Source organism: Phoxinus phoxinus (genome assembly GCF_949152265.1).
Source record: "Phoxinus phoxinus genome assembly, chromosome: 16".
Classification (NCBI taxonomy): Eukaryota; Metazoa; Chordata; class Actinopteri; order Cypriniformes; family Leuciscidae; genus Phoxinus; species Phoxinus phoxinus.
The window spans coordinates 33,178,437-33,199,559 of record NC_136891.1 but is presented as its reverse complement, the minus strand read 5'-3'; the positions used below and the strand labels follow the sequence as shown (position 1 = coordinate 33,199,559).

General features: G+C 37.8%; 1 protein-coding gene across 4 annotated transcripts in view; it reads left to right on the top strand.

The window, feature by feature from the left end:
* The window catches only part of usta (uronyl 2-sulfotransferase a), a 76,027-nt gene extending 58,784 nt beyond the window's left edge, over positions 1-17,243 (top strand). For 3 of the 4 annotated variants that reach the window (XM_079639447.1, XM_079639448.1, XM_079639446.1), the window contains 5 exons: positions 3,665-3,744; positions 3,872-4,025; positions 12,943-13,040; positions 13,988-14,145; positions 15,267-17,243. In XM_079639447.1, coding sequence (XP_079495573.1) covers positions 3,665-3,744; positions 3,872-4,025; positions 12,943-13,040; positions 13,988-14,145; positions 15,267-15,571 — 795 coding nt within the window. In that variant the 3' untranslated portion in view covers positions 15,572-17,243. The remainder of the gene's footprint in view (positions 1-3,664; positions 3,745-3,871; positions 4,026-12,942; positions 13,041-13,987; positions 14,146-15,266) is intronic. The other variant, XR_013800641.1, reaches the window with a different exon arrangement.
* Positions 17,244-21,123: the final 3,880 nt, after the last annotated feature.

Sequence of the window (21,123 nt, the reverse complement as noted above, 5' to 3'; positions counted from 1 at the left end):
TTTCCAAAATCTCCACTCTGGCCGGAGTTTTTAGAAAGAATAGTTTTCAGAGGTGAATTCTCCGTTTGCGTGTAAACGAAGGGAAATGTCTCAGTTTTTCAAAATAACCATGTACGTGTAAACGGGGCCTCAGTCACCTGCACATACATAAAATACTTCCCAAATAATTTAACCTCATTTGAACAACATTTGCTGTTTAAATAAATGTATTTGTATTTATCTAGACAAAGTGTGGCTATATTTGAAGAAGCTAAAATATAAGATTATTTTGATTTATTTAATACTTCTGGTCACTTCATAAATTCTTCATAAGTTTTATTTTATTGCTTGCATGACATTACTGGTATTCTAAAATGTGGAAATAATTGTATAATAATAATAATAAAAGAAACGGTGGGTCCAATCTTAACTCTACTCATTAAAATATGGGTTTAACGTCTTGTTTTGATGTGTATCATTTATACACAAGTGAAGTTTAATAATCTGATAAGCCATTGACCTTGCTTGGAGAATTAACCCCTCTGTATTTAATTAGTTGGCATTAGCATAACGTTCTTTGTGCTCATTAAGTGTATTTCCAGTCCTTGCTTTCTCTGGCTGACCGCTGTGATTGTGACTGATGACCGGTTTGTGACGATGGAGCATCTGCAGAGTCTCCTAAACAAATGCAAATTTCTCTGCGGGATAAGGGTCATAAAACTCTCATTTAGAGAAGAAAGTTTATTTGTGTGTTTAAAGGGAATGTTCAGTCTGAGACAAGTACGAATGAACCTCCTCTCCATTAAGCAATCATAATGTGTGTAGAACAAGATTTTGTCATTAAAGGAGTATTTCATATGCAAACAAATATGAAATATTCTGAAGGCTCTGCTGTTAACCTTCCAGGACATGTTGGACTTTCAGGAAATGAGCGAGCTGATGAAGCTGCTGAGGACACTCTTAATTAAGGAAGTTAATGAATGTCAAATTCCTCCCTCAGATATCAGACCTATTATTAATCGATATATTTTAAATAAGCGGCAAGAAGAGTGGAATATGTGCGTATGAAACTAAATTACAAACAGACTTTTTATCACTCTTAAAACTAGACTTGATCGAGTGTGTCGTATGGGTCACACAAGTTTGACCCGTGCTTTTTTATTGCTTAAAGGTGAAGAACTTTATGCATGTTTTGTAAAATTCTCTTATCTGTCAAACATATTTTATCGGATTGTCCTGGACTTAATACAAGCAGAATGCTTTATGAAGTTACTTCACTTAAGGTCATATTTAATGAGATTATGCCTGAAAAGGTTTTGGATTTTTTTATCATATGTTAATTTAAAAAATCTTGCTGTTTTTGTTTGTTTTGTTTTTATTGTATTTATATAATATTTGTATTTTTGTAATTTGATTTTTGCCATGAAAAAAGCTTTGAATGCTGACATGGCATTAAATAAAATAATCTGAATCTGAATCTGCTGTTAACCATCAGTGGTCATATATTCCAGAATCGTTAGTTTAAAGTTAAATGAGAAGTTGCATCACAAGATTAAAAATGTACTTTGTTTTTAACTTTTTTATTTGAGATTATTATTGTTATTCATTTTATTGTGCTGCTTAATATTTTTGTGGAAACCGTGATACTTTTTCCACTGAAATTCTTTAACGGTTAGAAAAAAAAACTATAATGACCTAAACTGTGTATTAGTAAGCAAAATAAAGCATCGGGTCACACTCATGTTTATTCTGGCATGTCATTATAATAAGACTTGTACATTTTTAATTAGCCTCAAAACACTAAACCACAGACTGCTTACCCAGTGTCACACAACCTGAGGTGTTACTGGTGTGGTTCTACAACACCTCGTATATCATTACTTTAGCTGTACATATACATGTCTGTGCATATAGGCGTTTACAGCGCAGAAATCTCATTAAGATGATGTCACTACCTCAGGTTTCGGCTTCGACGCAGCGTTTGATAAAAGATTAAAGCTTAAGCGGGGCACTGGTTCCAGTGTGGTGAGTGTGGTGAGCAGTTTGACGGAGATGTGGGGTATAAAGAGGTTTAGATCTCGGTATGAAATCTCAATTCTGAGGGTGGTCTTTACCAAGCCATAAACTTCTGGAACCTGTTGTCGAGTGTGCACTCTACACACACACACACACACACACACACACACACACACACACACACACACACACACACACACCGTCCTGGCACACCAGACCAGCATTACGCCACCGCTCCTCGTATGGTGATCTGTTATAGGGATTAAGTCTCCTTGTGCCTGTATAGGTGAGTGTGTAGAGACCGTAACACGCATTTAGAGAGACACATGGGCTCTATCAGAGCTGACTGGGGCCCCAGCTGGCCCTCATTAGGAAACATTAAGATAATGAGAAGTCAGCTTTTTTTTCCCCACTGCACCACGTACCATCCACACGAAGAATGTGTGTGTGTGTGTGTGTGTGTGTGTGTGTGTGTGTGTGTGTGTGTGTGTGTTTCTATCCCAGTGGGGTCTTCAACCTGAATGCACACCGTCTCATGGGGACTCGTGTCACCTAAATGTAGGTCCCCATGAGGAAACAAGCTTGTGAATTATACAGAATGAGTTTTTTTTAATGTAAAAATGCAGTTTTCTGTGATGGGCAGGTTTAGGGATTGTGTGTGTGTGTGTGTGTGTGTGTGTGTGTGTGTGGAGAGTTTTGTGCAAAGAAATGGAGAAATTGAGTCTTACATGATATGTGAAAAACTGCAAGGTTAAGAGCATATACTTTGCAGGACATTTAGCATTTACATTACTGTTAATCAGTCATCACCTGATTACACATTTTCTACTTCACATTAAAGATGTGATTGGGCCAGCCCAGTGTCAATCAAGAAAATAACCAATGGGTTGCTGATCTATGCGTTTCATGCGGTGTCAGAAAAAAAACAGTGTGTGTGTGTGATGGGCAGGTTTAGGGGTTGGGTTAGTGTAAGGGGAGAGAATATACAGCTTGTACAGTATAAACACATTACATCTGTGGAGAGTCCCCACAAAGAAGTGTGTGTGATTCTGAAATTCACTTTAAAACTTCAAACTACTTGTATAACGTTTATGATTTTTTTTATAGATCCACCGCTGTGGCTGAAGAATTATTGTTTTATAGCCTCTGAAGACAGCCGCTTTAATTAATTATAGCTAGTTTGGTATATAGTACCCTGTAATTTATTTGTTTGTAAGTTTTTTATTTATTTGTTTGACAGGAAGTATAAATAATTTATAATTACATGTCGTACATCCGATGCTTCTAGTAGTTAAAATAGTGTGTGTGTGTGTGTGTGTGTGTGTGTGTGTGTGTGTGTGTGTGTGTGTGTGTGTGTGTGTGTGTGTGTGTGTGTGTGTGTGTGTGTGTGTGTGTGTGTGTGTGTGTGTGTGTGTGTGTGTGTGTGTGTGTGTGTGTGTGTGTGTGTGTGTGTGTGTGTGTGTGTGTGTGTGTGTGTGTGTGTGTGTGTGTGTGTGTGTGTGTGTGTGTGTGTGTGTGTGTGTGTGCTCGCTCTGCAATTGTAACTTGTTGCACTCCACTGCTATTTTGATTTATCATAATTGTCAGTGTTGTTGAATGAAAAGATGCTCATGAACGGTTATGTAACATGCATTTTGATCTCTGTTTATTTGTGTTGATGTTTTGCCAGGTGGATCTGATGAGAAACATTAGCACTATTCCACAGCCTTTTCTGTACACCAGACATGTTCACTTTCTCAATTTCACAAGGTAAGCAAATCAGGAGTTATTTATCTGAATGTATCTGCTCAGGTCCAAGATAAAGACGCACATTTTTTGCTGCCATTAAATTAGTGATCGATTCAGTGACCGTTCTCTTTGTCTCTTTCTTTCTCAGGTTTAGGATAGAACAGCCTGTCTACATAAACATCATCAGGGATCCCATTAACCGTTTCCTCTCCAATTACTTTTTCCGTCGTTTTGGGGACTGGAGAGGAGAGCAGAACCACTTGATCCGCACACCCCAGATGAAAGATGACGAGAGATATTTGGTCAGAGACTCTTTCTACATTCTTCCTCTTCTTCCTAATTTTCACCACAACCATCAATTTTGCCCCAAATATTATTATTTTTAAAGTTAGTCTAAGAATACAAGAGTGTGAGGAAAATATCACCGGTTGTAAAAAGTATAATTCTGGTATTATTTAATTGTTTTTAGGATACATTGTAATGTCTACACGCAGTGGCGCAAAAAGTGGGTATGCGCTAAATGTGGCGCATAGGGGCGGGCAAAGTGATGGTAAAAAATTAAATATATTTTTGGGGTATTTTCTATATGTAGCTGCTGTTGTGCATTTCTAAAGCATTTCATCAATGTTATGTAACATTTTAGAGGACTAACAGGCTAGAATAGTCGGGGGGTAATATCGCGAGCGGGCGGGGGCGCCGTGAGCGCTGAGCGAGCAGTACGAGTAGTGAGTTTGTTGTCGTCGAAAAAGATGGATAATGTAAAAAAGCTGTCGGGGGCTTGAAAAAGAAAGAGGGAAAAGGAGATGACATGTCAAGGTCAAGGTCAAGGTCAAGTTTATTTCTATAGCACCTTAAAAACAACACGAGTGTTGACCAAAGTGCTTCACAATCTAAATACAGCTGCACATACAGATAGCATAACATTTCAAAAAATTAAAAAAAGGATTATATATATAAAACCAAGTAACAACAATAAAATAGACAACTCACATGATCTTTACAGAAATAAATAGGCTATAGCATTAAAATGCATTTTAGTATGCTTGTGCAAAAAGGTACGTTTTAATCGACGTTTTGAATATTTTTAATGTAGGGGAAACTCTGATAGATAATGGAAGAGTATTCCATAATTTTGGCGCATAAACTGAGAAAGACCTATCTCCCTTTGTTTTTAGGCGGGCTTTTGGGACAATTAATAGTAACTTAGATGCTGATCTAAGTGATCTCTGAGGAGAATATAAACTTAAAAGTTCGGATATATAAATCGGGGCCAAACCGTTTAAAGCTTTGAACACATAAGTTAAAACCTTGAAATCAATCCTCTGTTTCACGGGTAGCCAACTGATGTCAACTGATGCGACAGCAGCTAAATAAGTGGATGGGGAAAGGCATATAGGCTACTGGCCATCAGGACTACCGGGAGAGTCCCGGTGGGCTGACGTGCTTTTTGGGCAGATACATCTCATACTTTTTTTTTTTTTTTTTGTCTTAACGGCCCATAAATCTTGTATGTATGTAATGTAATGCATTGCATTGGTCAATTTAAAAAATAAAATATTATAATTATTATTATGTTGTAGTGTAATGTAGACAGACACAGTAACTTAAAGAGGTTTTCATTTTTCTTTGTTTAATTTGCACACTGAATATAGGTTGGAGCTTTTAATTTTGAACCAGATTGACGAATTTAACATTAAAAAGCACAACATTTTCTTACGGGTTTGCCCCCGAACCCCCCTAGAGGATGTAAATGGATGTGGGGTGCAAAAACTGTTGCTGCATACCCCTCTGACACTGGGTAGTTGCGCCCCTGTCTACACGTGGCACAGCTTGAGGCTGTCTACGCCGGACAAGTAAAATCCACGGCTGCAAACCAATTTGTCCTTTGTGTCAAAAGTTGTGCACGTGCATAGACATAGAGAACATAATAAACAGAACGAATCATCAGTTTACTGTCTGGGACTCATTGTGTTTCGCCCTATACAGTGTAGACAGCGTTAGCAATGGTCATTATGTATTCAGAATTTTAAAATGGAAATGCAATTTGTTCATTCAGGGGGATAAAAAGACAAAAAATAAATGCATGTTTATCTACTGTTTGTGGGCAAATCATACAATCATTAAGAAAACTTGAACATGATCTTTGTTAATATTGTGCATCAACTCTTTTTCTTTTCTTTTTTTTGTTAGCTGGTTACTATAGGGATGCAGCAGTGAAGTAAGCGCTGGTTCAAACATGAACATCTGAATAGTGATGTGATGCTGACTGTAGTTTAGTGTTCTGCAACACAGACTAGTCATTTACCTATTCAAACAGATATGAGTTGTACTTATGCACACAAGTTTACATAGAAAATAGCGTCGTGACCATCGAGTGACTCGACTCGGGCGCTCTATTTCTCCTTGGGAATGACTTTGTTGCCCAGTGAGTGTTTGTGAGAGTGGGCGCAGGAGTCTGGCTGTGTGTTTGGAAATTAGCTCAGACAATGTCAGCAGAATGTTCAGGAATTGATTAGTCATACTTGCTTTTTTAGTCAATTGCGTTGCTAAATGCTCTAACCTCTGATTTGGATTTGGGAAAAAACGACAAATACTGAAACTCAAGACAATCACATGAAAAATTGGCATTGCTCGAAGAATTACATCAGTCGACTAAGGATTGTGACAGAATTATGGCTCATATCTGTTTTTCATAAAACATAAATGGCCAGTTTCCCAGACACGCATTGATCTGGAAGATTAACTGGGACCTTTTCCTGATCAAGTTACTAGTTCAGTCCAGGCCGCTTTCTCTGTTCATTTACGCTGTACCCGGTGTAATGAGATTAATCTATGAATATTTCTACTGAGTAGAGGTCAAGATTTGGCAGGTTTGCATGGTTCAGTTAGTAGGTTCAGTTCACAGTGTATGAAACAAGTTAACACCATAACTGACCCACACATTAACAACATAGGCTAGGTAAAAGAGAGCTTATTTTATTTGAATATATTTGTAATGTGACTGAAGACTTTGCTTTGCCATCACATGAATGAATTAGTTTGTAAAATATATACAATTAGAAATGTTTTTTATATTTGAAATTTCAATTGTGATTTTTTGATAAATAAATGCAGTCTTGGTGAGCATAAGAGACACATCATGCCAACCCCAAACTTTTAAACAATGGTGTTTAAATGTATGTCAGTAGTATTTACTAGTGCCAATAATGGTCATTAGTGAAGTGAAGGTTCCAAGAATATGATAATAAAATCATAAAAATACAATGCATTAAAATGCAAGCCCTAATAATACAATGCATTAAAATGCAAGCACGTTTAATGCAATGCAACAATTCAACAAGCTTTTTAGTTTCAAAAACATTATTTTACTTCCATACAAGAGCAAAGATGACAGATTTAAAGTGAATGGAAATACTAATGGACCGTTTTTTATTCGCTTTATAGATTAAAAATTGTAATGACTCAGAGGGCAGAGACAGATCCATATGCAACAAATTTATTAAACCGAAAAGTCAGGTAAAAGGTAACTCAGGATGATGATGATAATAAGGAGGCTGAGACGTGCGCAGAACCGGGCTGGGGTCATGGGCTGGAGCGAGCATACAGAATCCGGATCGGGCCGGAGGTCGAAAGGCAGGCGGCAGACAATCAGACACGGCAGGTTCTGCGTGGGTCAGAAGTAACAGGCAGACTGAGAAGTAGGAGAAACGCTCGGACATGCACACATAGAGAGGCAATACTTCGCCAAGAACGCTCTGTTGACGAGGCAGATAAAGGCTGGGCAACGAGATATGATTCAGAACAGGTGAAGGTTAATCAGAGCGCCAATGATGCACACTGAGGCTATGTTTACACGGAAGCGATCTGAAGAGAAAACGCAAAAGTGGCGTTGCGTTATCACTTTTTATTCTGCGTTTAAACGAGCGTTATGGGGGGGAATCTGCGTGCATATGGTGACGCAAAAGTGTGTGAAATTGGATGTAATGTGCACTCCAGACGGCTAGGTGGCGATGTGAAGCACTGAAAGTGAAAGAGACGCTGACACAGTTTGTCATGTTTAATACGGTAAAGCCGCTGCTTTAACCCTCGCTGCTCTTCGCTTGTCGCTCAAAAATGACAGAATTTTTTTTTTAATTTGTCAATAAAATGAATGCTATATTTTAGTTTGATAATGTTTTGTTATTTTCCTGTTCTGGCGCATGCCTGTGACGTAAACATGTACGCGACGCCTTCACTGTCTAGCAGACTTTTGCGTTTTTACCGTTTAGACGGGAACGCGGCGGTGGAGCGTTTTTAAGATTTCCACTCTGGAGGGTGGTTTCACTTTTTTGCGTTTTTAAGCCCCAAAAACGCCGTCGCCGTGTAAACGAAAGGCACATCTGATAAAATATTTTTACGTTTTCGCCCGCGAGCGTTCTCGTGTAAACAGGGCCTTAGGGAAAGTATGCAAATCACTAGAATTCAGGAGAGGGCGCTCGAGGTTGAGAAATGATGGACGCTGTAACAAAAAATTTTGCTAACTCACTTTGAATAATATTAAATCCATATCACACTACATTTCTAAAAAGTAATTAACAACTAAATTCCACCACTCCTCTAACCATTTTAATTGAATATTTTTTTATGACTTATAATCTTAAACGAGCACACATGACCGACAGCAGCAGTTCTGTTACGATAGGAATTGAACGTATCTTAGCTAATGAGAGACTACAATAAATATAATCAAACCTTCACCATAAAGAACATAACCTCCTCCTAAGATCCTCTCTCCTCCTGCAAGCCTGGTTAACCACATCTCTGTTTTTATAGTTGAGGATTACCGTGGTGGTTTGTGATCTATCTCACACTAAACATATCTGTTTGCTTGATTTATGTGTCTGTAATAGCTGGGCACTTTGTCAAGAATGAGCATTCAGATGGTATGCTATTGAAGTTTCATTTTTGATCTTTCCTTTTGAATTTAGTGTAATTATAATAATCTAAGACGTACTTGGGAATTTCCCCATAATCTGAATGGCTACGCGCCCACACACACACTCAACGTCAGACACACAGTATGCATTCACCAACACAAACACATTTGCATGACAACTGGACGCTGTCAGCTAATTTGATATTGCAGAGTCGTCCCATATGTTTGAAGCATGTGAAGTCAGTTTATAAAAGTGTGTGTTCGAGGAATGGCCGTGCACACAAGGACAAGGACGGGGGGGTTAGGACTCTTTCTCCTGCTGTGACTCAAATTTTACACACTGGTTTCCTTTTAACACTTATTACAAACCTGCGCACATATATTCAAATGCGCATAACTATAGAATTAATTCTTGATGCGCACGTGAGCGTCATCAGCGTTTCTCACAGGTTCAGTTTAAAGTCTGTGTAGAGAGAACGGTGTCGTCTTAGCGGTCTCTAAGTTAATAACTAATGATCGTTGCGACGGAAGTGAATCAATCAAAACTAACTTTAGCTGGAAAATAACATTCAAGAACCGCTATAAAGACAAAACAATCTGTTACCTTAAATTATACGTTTATTACAAGCTATGTTTCCATTCACACGTTTTTATCTGAATTAAGTGATATCGAATGAAAAATGGCTTATGGAAACGTTCGGTCTCATCGGATTTTATCTTGATTGATATACGGCTTATGCGATAAACGCTGATGGAAACGTTATTTGCCGAATAAATAATTAATCCATTTTGTCTAGCAAAACTTTGTTCGCAAATGTTGGCTTGAATGTTGTGCGATTCAGTGCGAAAATGAATGGAAACACCTTAAAATGTCTCAAATCAATTCGATATACCAATTTGCAGCATGTGACGTCATTACGCACAGGTTTTTATTTGCTTTAAAGCCGTTGGATGGAAACACACTTTCACCAGCTTTATCCACATGAGTTTTTTTACCGAACTTCAGATAATTTTATTGACAAGTGGATGGAAACTTCGCTACAGTAAAGCCGCTTTGAAACAATCTACATTGTTAAAAGCGATATATAAATGAACATGACTTGACTTGACTTATATGTAATGGCAAAGAAAAACTTTTTTTTTTATTAGAAAGTTCAAAACGGTATTTATTTGAAGTAGAAATCTTTGGTAACAATGTAAATGTCTTTACTGTCACTTTTGGTCAAAATTAAATGTACCGGTACTTGCGCCAGCAAACTCAGTTCTGTGTGAGGTATGCTGGCAGAGCTTCAAAGCTGTGGTACTGGCCATGTTTACTAATGACTAAAAACATTAAAGCGTGCGTGTGTGTGTGTGTGTGTGTGCGTGTGTGTGTGTGTGTGTGTGTGTGTGTGCGTGCATAGGAAGAAAATTGCCCCCGTTAGTGGAACTCATCCAGGTTCTCATTTCTGAGAACTGACTTGTCTCCTATCGTAACCTGTCATCTCTGCTTTGCTCAAATACAGCCAAGCATGAATAAAGTAACCAGTATTTATTATTTGCTCTTTTTTTTGTGCCTTTTCTAGACCGAAAAATGCTTTCTTTCGTGTGAGGCAGAGACTGTTGTGTGGTGACGTCCATCTGGAGGTAGTTTAGGGGTAAATTACAATGGCTGTGTTCCTACTGTAGGTGCTTTAGTGAACCCTGGGACTGAACCAAGAACACAAGTGTGTCCCCTGAGCTGAAGAGAGAGAAACACTGACCGGTTTTGATGTTTGCCAGAAGCACACTAGACATTTGCTGTAACTTTTTATACGTAATTTCATGTCCAAACAGACTTTCTTTCTTTTTATTCCCTTTTTTCTCCACTCCACCAAACATCAACTTTCTCCTCATTGAATTGTTTGTTTTAAATGTCTGGCTCCGCTTTAAGGCACCATTATCTCTTCATGATGCTGGGTAATTGGTGATCTGTTAGACGATGACATTTCTGTTCCTTTTGTTCTCAGCAGACATTTACCCTTTTGACCATCTGGCTTTCTGTACTTAAATACTCGTTTCCTTTTTATAAACCAAAAAGTCAACGGAAGCTCAAATGGGACATTACTTGTTTTTCTTTCAGCAACAGCATCTGTGTGTTCAAAGTGCAGATCCATCAGAGTTGTATGTTGGGAGTGAGTGGAGATGCGGATGAAAGGACATTGATGCGCTCTTGGCTTTTAGACTCTATTCAGGAACACACAGAGTGAGTATTGTTAGAGGAACCGGCCCTCCTGGAGCTGCGCTGCTTTGAAGGAATCGCCAGTGCATCAGCTTGATATTGTCAACAAATGAACACGTTTAGAGAGCAGTGAAAGAAAGCTGAACACAACAATCTGGTTTTTGTTAGTTTTTTAGCTCTAGTTCACAATCAGTGTATTAAGTTTTAAGCAAACATCCCAATCCAAGCATCGATGTTCATAATTACTGTAATATCTTCATTGCTTATACTTATGAGAAGATATCAAGCCTTTGTCTAGTCAAATGTTTGGACACATTTGACTATATTTATGTTTATCATAATCTTTTAAAAAAAACTTTTATCTGAAGGCTTATGCTTAAATTAATTGAATATGCTATAACTTAATTTAAATTGTGTATAAATTCCATTCCATTGTATTTTAATGTTCAATACTGTTTAAAATCTGTGCACATGTGTGGCAAATGTAGAGAAGCTATATATAAATATATAAAAATATATATAAAGATATAATATAAAGATATATAATATAAGCTATATATAAATATATAAAAATATATATAAAGATATAATATAAAGATATATAATATAAGCTATATATAAAGATATAAAGCAGTTTTGATATGATGCAAAAAAAAAAAAAAAAAAGGAGAATGTTCATAATGGTTCTTTGATTTTAGGGGTGCAATCTATCCTGGAATTATTTCATAAATTGCATTTTAAAATCGGACCACAATTTTAATTGTTTTAGTGGAATAAAAGAAAAGAAAGCAGTGCACTCAAATATAAAGAATATGGAGTACGTATTTTAGAATGTGAAAGTACAGAATTTGTGAGTAAAAAGAAAAGCCAGTTGACTCATATCCTAAAACTCAGAAAGTTAAAACTAGCTTAAAAATGAGCAAAATGCTAAAGATACTCGTCTGCAGTTTGATTACATAAATCACCCTCCATTTTGAGGCGTCAAACTAAACCGGAGAATCTATCAGAAACATTAATATTCAAAAGTAACTGAAAACCTTCATACTTTTAATGGTCAGGATATGGAGAATTTCGGTACATTTCTAAAATATTCCAGACTAAACAATGTGTATTGCAAACGAGTTTCACCTTCAGGGGACCTTTTTAATTTCCTGAATTAGGGCTTAATGAAAGGCGGAGAAATAATGTTCACATATCTCATACTTGGCATGTAAAGGCCATTCTACGCTCTGGTGAAAGATTAATGCAGAATAACTCGAGTGTGTTTTTCTATCTGCCAGCATGAGGGCCGTTCTCCTCTAGACCCACGGCTGGCATGTGATCCCTCTCCTGGGGCTCCTGAACGGGGCGTCTGGAGCCTCGTGTGGTCTTTACTTAACCTCTCCTGCGCACGAGTTCGAGACGAGGCTGTTAACTTGACAAATTGCCCTCTTTTCCAAGAAATGTCATCTTGTCCATCTCCTTTTCAGCATGTAATGTTCTCATCATTCTAGCAACGCTGGCTGCATTGTTGTTTTGAGGAAGACTTCATATCGTCATATAATCTTTTTATTCTTCTCCATATTGTTCTCTGAGGACTTCACGTATTGTATTCTTGATAATAAAACAAGGGAGAGGGAGAATTGGCTTGTTTTTATCTCAGGACTTCTTTAGTCTGGTTTCTTTTTGCTAGATAAAAATGGAAAGAAAATACACTGGTTTCATAGGCCTCTCCTGTTGTGTGTTTTAAATAAGTGTGCATACACTCCATGGATTGCATATTTTCCCATTTAATGTTCCCAATCGTGATTATACCTGTGGGATCAAATAAAGTGATAAAACATTGTTACAGATGAGTGCTTGTTTGTGTTTCGGATGTACCGTCAGTGGTGTCACGTAACTTTCAGAAGACCGTTTGGTTGCTAGTGTAAGTGCTGCCCCCTTGTGTTCACTAGAACTGATTGGTGCTACTACAGTATTAAAGCATAAGTAAAGTGAAAATGAGCATGTTTATGATTTATAAGCACATTTAGAATTTTGTTTGCCAATGTTTTGTTCAATGTGCTGCTTTCTTCTTGGCTGTATCTCTGTCCGCCTGACTCGTCCCCCCATGTCTCCTCTGCAGGACATTAACGTTTGCATCATGGAGAACTACCCGGAGTGCTCCAACCCACGACTCTTTTACATTGTCCCATACTTTTGTGGACAGCACCCTCAGTGCAGGTAATTATGACCCATCATTAAGGTATTAACATTGATGAGTTATACCGTAATTCATTTATATATGCATGTGTATTGCTATGTAATGATTATATCGAGTTAAAAAGCTGTTTTGTAATCATGCAGATTTTATGCAATTTCACTCACCGACCAAAACCTGCATGACTTTTTTTCTTCTTCTGCAATCTGCGAAAGAGAAGATATTTTGAAGAATGTTGGTTGTAACCAAACAGTTTCAGTTCCTTATATTTTAATTTCATTTTTTTATGTATTCTCTTTTCATGGTAATGCAACACAAAATGCCACAACAACAATCCAACAAACACAACAAAAATACATTCCATAACAAGAAGAACAAGAGTAGGATGAAGAAAATAAAAAATCTTATAAACTCCTACCCCATTCTTATATTAAAAAAGTTACAAATGAGATGGCCTCACTGACAAAACCAAAAAAATAACAAAATAGCCCAGACCAGATGTAATCTACTTTCAATTTTAACAATTATTATTATTATTATTTTTTATTATTATTAATTCTGCTTACAAAACAAACAAAAACAACAATGATGAAAACTCTGGCAACGAAAACAACCACGAGACCATCATTGATGTTATAGTTTTAACAATTTTCCCATTCATCTCTGTACAAGTTATGTATCTTCTGTTTATACTTATATTTAAATTGAAGAATACTTGAACAACATTTTAGATCATTTTCTAAAAAAATTAATTTTTTTCACACCAGAAACTGAAACGCACATATTGACTTCTGTTTTATGTACAAAAAAATACAATGGAAGTCAATGGGAACCGAAACTGTTTGGTTACCAAAAATCGTCAAGATTTCTTCTTGTGTTTCGCTGAAGAATGAGCGTCACACAGGTTTCTGTTTTCACTCAGAATCTCTTCAGTTAAGCAAACTGACACATTTGTCTTCGTCTGCTACAGAGAGCCTGGAGTTTGGGCTTTGGAGAGGGCCAAACAAAACGTTATAGAGAACTTCCTACTTGTGGGGATTCTGGAAGAGCTGGAGGATGTGTTGCTCCTGCTGGAGAGACTCCTACCTCACTACTTCAGTGATGTCCTGAGCATCTACAAGAGTCCAAGTGTGTTTTATTCAATTGCTTTGAATTTATGTGTTAGAAATAAATAAAACATTTAAAAAGGGAATGGTAATGCAAATAGGAATAAAAATGAAAGAGCATTTTTAAACCTGGTGAGGTAAGGAGAAAATTCGAAACAGTATTTAAATCTTCTGAGAAGGTTTTGGAAAATTAAACTCATCTTAAAACTGATGTGCTAAATTATTTTGAATCGCATATAGGGCCCTATTTTAGCGTTCTGAAACGCAAGTAATTCTGTGGGCGGATCCCGGCGCTGTTGCTATTATACCGGCGGGATAAACGACTCTTGCGCCCGACGCAAATCTAAAATGTGTTGGTCTGAAGTCGCTTCATTACTCATAGCTGTGGTTTGGGCGTAACGTGAAATAAACCAATCAGAGCGTCCTCTCACATTCCCTTTAAGAGCCGGCGCGCTTGTTCCACGGCGGATTGCTATTATAACGGCGGGTTTGCCGGCGCACGCCAGGAGCGGTTCACAGCCGAGGAGACCGACGTTCTCGTCAGGGCCGTAAAACACAGAGAAGTGACATTGTATGAGGATGATGGAGAAACACACACACATTAGCTTCGGTTAAACAGGCGTATAATAATTTGGGTAAATGTGTAATCTAGATTTATGCCTATTTTTTCACATCTTCACGGACACAACAATGATTTTCCTCGTGTGTTAATATTTTTCCTTGTAATAATGTATGATTTGCAAAAATGAAAACTGCTGCGTCTGTTTAGATTAGAGAATCAAAGTGTGTGTGTTGTTCACACGCTACATAATGGCCAATCACGCGCCCTTAAAATAGCATCTGACTAACGCGCGGCGCCGCTGTCTTTAGACTCGGTTTCTCCTGGTCAGTGGAGGAATTGTTTTCTGAAACTGCAGAATATCACCAGGGAACGTTTGCGCCGGAACACACTCCTCTTTTCACTGAACCGCCCCCGCGAGCGCAAGTTCATTCCCTAATTTACCGGCGTGCGTCTGTGGAGGGAAGAGTCGCTGTGCGCGGGTGCAGAACAGGAATGATACATGCGTCGCTGTACAAAGTAAATTGCGCTGTACTGTAGTTTTCTCTGTGGCTCATAGTTTTGTAAATGTGATTTCTCTGCAGCATTCTGGAAGATGGGGAACCTTACAGGCACGGTGAAGAAGCACATGCCGACTATAGAGGCGCTGCAGGTGCTTTACCAAAGGATGAAGTACGAGTACGACTTCTACAACTTCATTCGTGACCAGTTCCATTTAACCAAGAAGAAGATCGGCCTCAAGTCTGCCTCCCAGAACTCTGCTCATGAACCTGACTTCCTCCGTGAGCTTGCCCTCAGGACCCAAGAACCTTTGGAAGAGGAGGAGGAAGATGAGGAAGAGGAGGACATGGGGCAAGAGGATCCCAACATCTGGATGGTTCAGCCATGAGTATTAGCCTTGATGTCTGTGTCCAATCAGGAGCTAGAGTCAACATTCCCAGGCGACAAAAATTGGGTGTGTAATTGTGATACCCGTGTTTTTAACGGGACGGCCCTTCAAGACACTCTCAAGAGGAGCACAGAAAGGGTCTGAATAGTTATTTAAGGAACTAACAATAATGACAACGATTTTGTTCATGTTTATGGACTTGAGCAGTTGGTTGTGGTCATTTCCTGGTGAGATGATGCACGATTGGATGTTGTTGGATTGTCAAAATGGAGGGAAGAGCTAATTGTGGTATAGCAGAATGACATGCTGTGGAAGTTTTTAGGCACCTGGAACCTGGGTGACCTCTGACCCAACCAACACTTTCACACGCAAACACATTCAGACTACGCAATAGAGGCAAGTGAAGATCACAACAAAGTGCCAAACCTGTGAAAAGAGTGAAAAGGATTTAGTTGTAATCAAAATAAACAACTCCAAACACCAATCAGATCTGATCATCTCATCACTCGCTTCCTCTGGGTTTAGAAACACGATGCAACTCTGTGCCAGAACTTCAGTGCTCGTCTTTGTACAATAAATCAAACACTTTTGAATGTCTGCAAGATGTCAAATGCAGAACACTGTTCATCTAAAAACTGTTTAATGTGGATGTTAAACGTTTAGTTCGCCTTGACAGTGTCATCTGTTGTGTTCAGTCGTTGCGTACAATCGGCCTCCTAAGTTCCATTGAAGTACAGGTAATACTTCACCCAAAAATTAAAAAGCAGCTATACAATTGTGTCCTAGTCTGTGTTGCTCAGCAGTGTACAATATATTGTAAAACTACTGGGATATCAAACAATACCCAGCTAGTTGCATCCAAAAAATTATCAGACGGCTCATACACTGTAAAAAAAAAAAATCATGATTTATCATCACAACTTTTATCTTTTGTCAAATCAACTTCGATAACTAATGTGTTGAAGATAACATACTATTTTGAGTTTCTGTTTATTAAACCATTCTTCTTTATTGTATTAACTAAAAATTTGAATTACAACAAACTCAAAATTTTAAGGTAACTTGCTTTTTTAAGTTAAACCGACATATTTTTTTACAGTGTAGGAAAACAAGTTTGACAACAGGACAAAAATAAATAAAAATATGTGCAAATTTGAGTTTTAAAATTGCATTTTAAACCCATATATTTCTAAATCATTATTTTGCTGCTCCACAGATCAACACCTAGTGTGTTTTAACTAAAGAACGGTCCACGTATATTCATTACAGGGCAGACTCATGGAGCATTTCTGTTCAACTATACTGGTAATGTGAAATGATTAATACATGACTAAATAGATGCCATAGCTCTCACAGAATTTAACACTTTCCTCTTAAACTTGCCAGTTAAGTATGTACTTGTTTTGTGTTCAATGTGGATTTTATATTGTTTAATTTATTGTGCAGTATTTTTTGCATTCCATGTATGAATCTCAGGAAGAAGAAAAAACAGCAGATATATTTTTGACATCTAACAGCTGGCGAATATTGAAGCATCTGATAGCTAAAGGTCACTAAAGGACTGCTGGAGTGGCTATTGCTTTGAATACCCAAAGTGAATGAAAATGGCTAACATTACAAATTAACTGCACCTTTACTGGAAAAACTCTCAAAATAAAAGCATTTTAACAGCATTTGTTGTTTGTAGGACTTCTTCATATGTGCTATATGAAATTATTTATTAATCTGTGCGTACAAATAATTATTTTGTACTTTTTGATGATAAAGTGGATCTTCAGCTGAGGCTGAAAGAAGTTTCAGAGCACTTAGGACAATTATCTTCATAAGATGTAAAATAAATCTCTGATGTCCCCAGAGAGTGTGTGTGTGTGTGTGTGTGTGTGTGTGTGTGTGTGTGTGTGTGTGTGTGTGTGTGTGTGTGTGTGTGTGTGTGTGTGTGTGTGTGTGTGTGTGTGTGTGTGTGTGTGTGTGTGTGTGTGTGTGTGTGTGTGTGTGTGTGTGTGTGTGTGTGTGTGTGTGTGTGTGTGTGTGTGTGTGTGTGTGTCTCTGTGTGTGTCTCTGTGTGTGTGTGTGTGTGTGTGTCTCTGTGTGTGTGTGTGTGTGTGTGTCTCTGTGTGTGTGTGTGTGTGTGTCTCTGTGTGTGTGTGTGTGTGTGTCTCTGTGTCTCTGTGTGTGTGTGTGTGTGTGTCTCTGTGTGTGTGTGTGTGTGTGTGTGTGTGTGTGTGTGTGTGTGTGTGTGTGTGTGTGTGTGTGTGTGTGTGTGTGTGTGTGTGTGAAGTTTGAGCACAAAATACCCCACAGATATTTTTATATAGCATATTAAAGTGTCACTTTTTGAGGTTTGGAAAAACTCACCGTTTTGTGCCTGGCCCTTTAAATGCAAATGAGCTGCTGCAGAGGGCGGGGTTTCAAGAGCGTGTGTGTGTGTGTGTGTGTGTGTGTGTGTGTGTGTGTGTGTTAGCAGCTGCGATTACCTCACACAACACGCACACTAAAATATCAGAAACTGTTCTGCCTTTAATGTTAAAATGGAGTCAGACAAAGATGGAGAGACTCAAGAATTAAGTGACGACATGTAGAAGCAACAGGACGTCTCTGAATGGTTAGTTGATGAGTTTATGTTGCTGATGTGGAGTTAACTATCTTCAATTAGCATATTCTGTCATGATAATCTATAACTCGCTCGTATAGGAACTGTTGTGAGATGCACACAGAGTGACTTTCTATTGCATGTGAAAAGATGGATGCTAAAGTTTGAGCTGACTCACAGATGTGCTCGACTACAGCAACTCTTCCTCTTCTCAACATGGACTGTGTGTTTAGGGGGCGGGGCTTATGTAAATTTTAGGGTTGCTGATGTCACTAATCCCGGAGGAATGTCGTGTAGTTCCTACCAGTCGTTTGTTGTAGTCCTTTTCTTTAAAAGCAAATATCTTCCTTTGCTTTGAACTTTGAGCGTTGTAACTTTGCAGATGTTGTTTATGAGCAAACAGCAACACTACACACTAACTACAGTTAGAAAAGTCAAATCATAATCAATCACCCCTTTAAGTCAAACACACGCACCACCTACTGGCGTAATGCATAGACGTAAACGAAACTTTTTGCTGAACTGATTTAAAAGTATCACTGAATTAATCAAAATCTTGTCCTTTGGTTTGAGAGTGTGGCATGTTATACTTCTTCTAAAACTATTTTAAACCACATTTTTATAGTTCAAATATTTGTCATTGTTTTACTGCAGCACTATTTTTTATTGAAGTTCATGGATGTTTGTCATGAACAATCTTTTTATTTGTCTGTCAACTCTATGTAAAAGATAAGCAAGATAAGTTTGAGAAACACTGTTTGCATGGATAAACCAGTAGGCCGAGGACGGTGTATTTCCCCAAGTTCAACAGAAGTGGGAGTCCTTGCTTCAGGAAACCCTCGGCGGATGTATTGTTTGTGACAGGGCTTTGCTGTGAGCACTTGATAAAGCATCTTAATAACAGTCATGGTTTAGCTGCATGATCATCGCCATGCCATGTTTACTATCATACATATATTCCAAAGGAAACTTCATTTTAAACAGAAGGATTTTACTGTAAAGATTTAGCTGTTGTGTTTTCTGTTATATGTCATTACTGTAACCTCCCTTGTTTCTAATATACTAACACTTAACTTGTTTTAATCTATAAGGGTCCCACTTTATATTAAGTGGCTTTAAGTACTATGTACTTACATTGAAATTAATAATTTGATACAATGGACTTATTGTGTACATATATGTTTTTACATTGTACTTATATTTTTTAAATACCTGCATGTAATTACAGCTGTAATTAATTTATGTAATTACACTGTTGACCCTTCCCTTATACCTTAACCCACCCTTAAACTTGACCATACCAGCACACCTGTCCCTAACCTTACCCGTATCACACCGCAATAGCAGAAAAAGTGTTTTACAATAAAACATGAACACAATAAGTACATTGTATATAATTACACTTAATATAAAGTGGGACCTCTATAAGTTTTAGTCCGGGTGTGTGTTTAATGTACCTTTTAGATTGGTTTGATCTCTGTATGGTTTGTTTTGAAATAGGCATCAGTGGGTTCGTGTATTCGTGATTAGTTTGGTTTCATAGCAGGGTCAAAGTGCAGTGTCCAGCTGGCCCTGTCCACAAAGGGTCATTTCTATTTGTGTTTGTTGGCCAGCACTGATATCCCAAACCTCACATAAACAACCGGGGTGCAATGTGGACCCCCAGTGGTTTTTGAAGATGATTTAAAACTTAATAAAGAAAAAAAAAAATCCAGAAGCTGTCGAATGAGTAAAAGCCCATGTCTTATAAAGCCACCTAAAGAGACTTAGTGAGCAGAAAGTGGAAATGCAGAATGCTTGTACCACAAATAATGAGTGGGTGAATTAGTCGTGTAGGATGTGTAAAGTAGGCACACTTGGAATGTTAAATCACAATGGAGATTATTTTGTGGAAATATTTTTTGTGCTGACAGTAGTCCAATATACACAAAACAAAAAGGTGTCCAAAAGAGGCCAAACATAAATGAACACACAAAAATAACTTTTTATAAATTCAGAACCTCTGATTGGACAATTCACTGTTATGTGATTTATTTGTTTGTTTGTTGTGTAAGATCTGGCCGTTCCGTTCCTGGGCCTCCTCCCCTGTCACAGCGAATGAGAGACGCCCGACGCACACACACTAACCTGGAGAACATTTCCCACTTTTTCCATGAGTACATTCTCTTTGTGCTGTTCTCTGGAAATGACATTGAGTATGTACTTAAATCGCCAATATTTGTAGCCAATACAATAATTTGAATGAAACCAAAATAAACCAAAATCACATAAAATTATTATTTTAGACACAAGCTCTTATTTATTAATGTGACATTCTTTAGACAAACGTGTTGCTATAACAACTGCACGTGACTATTAGCAAGAATCTACTTTTTGGTCCAAAAACACACAAAAGATTCAAGAGCTCGAGGAAAATGTTATAAGTCTATGGAGTCTTTGAAGAGAAAAATATGCTGTATTACAAATAATCAAATCCTTAAGTCAAGACTTTACAAAAAAAAGTTTAGCATATAATACTAATAAATACTACTCACTTAAAGGGTTAGTTCACCCAAAAATGAAAATTATCCCATAATTTACTCACCCTCAAGCCATCCTATATGACTTTCTTCTTTCTGCCAAACACAATAAATCTCGAGTTATATAAAAAAATATCCTGGCTCTTCCCAGCTTTATAATGGGAGTGAATGGAGGTTTTGAAGCTTCAATAAGCACATCCATCCATCATAATGCATATTGCTCCAGGGGGTTAATATAGGCCTTCTGAAGTGAAGCGATGCTTTTTTGTAAAAAAAAAAAAAAAAAATCCATATTTATAACTTTATAAGCTATAATCACACGGCTTCCGGTAACGGCATATGCGATTCTAGTTCTGATAGAAGAGTGATCATTTTTGGGTGAACCCTTTAATACTAATAAACTCTTCTAAACAATACATTCCTCATGTCAAGCAAAGTGAGGG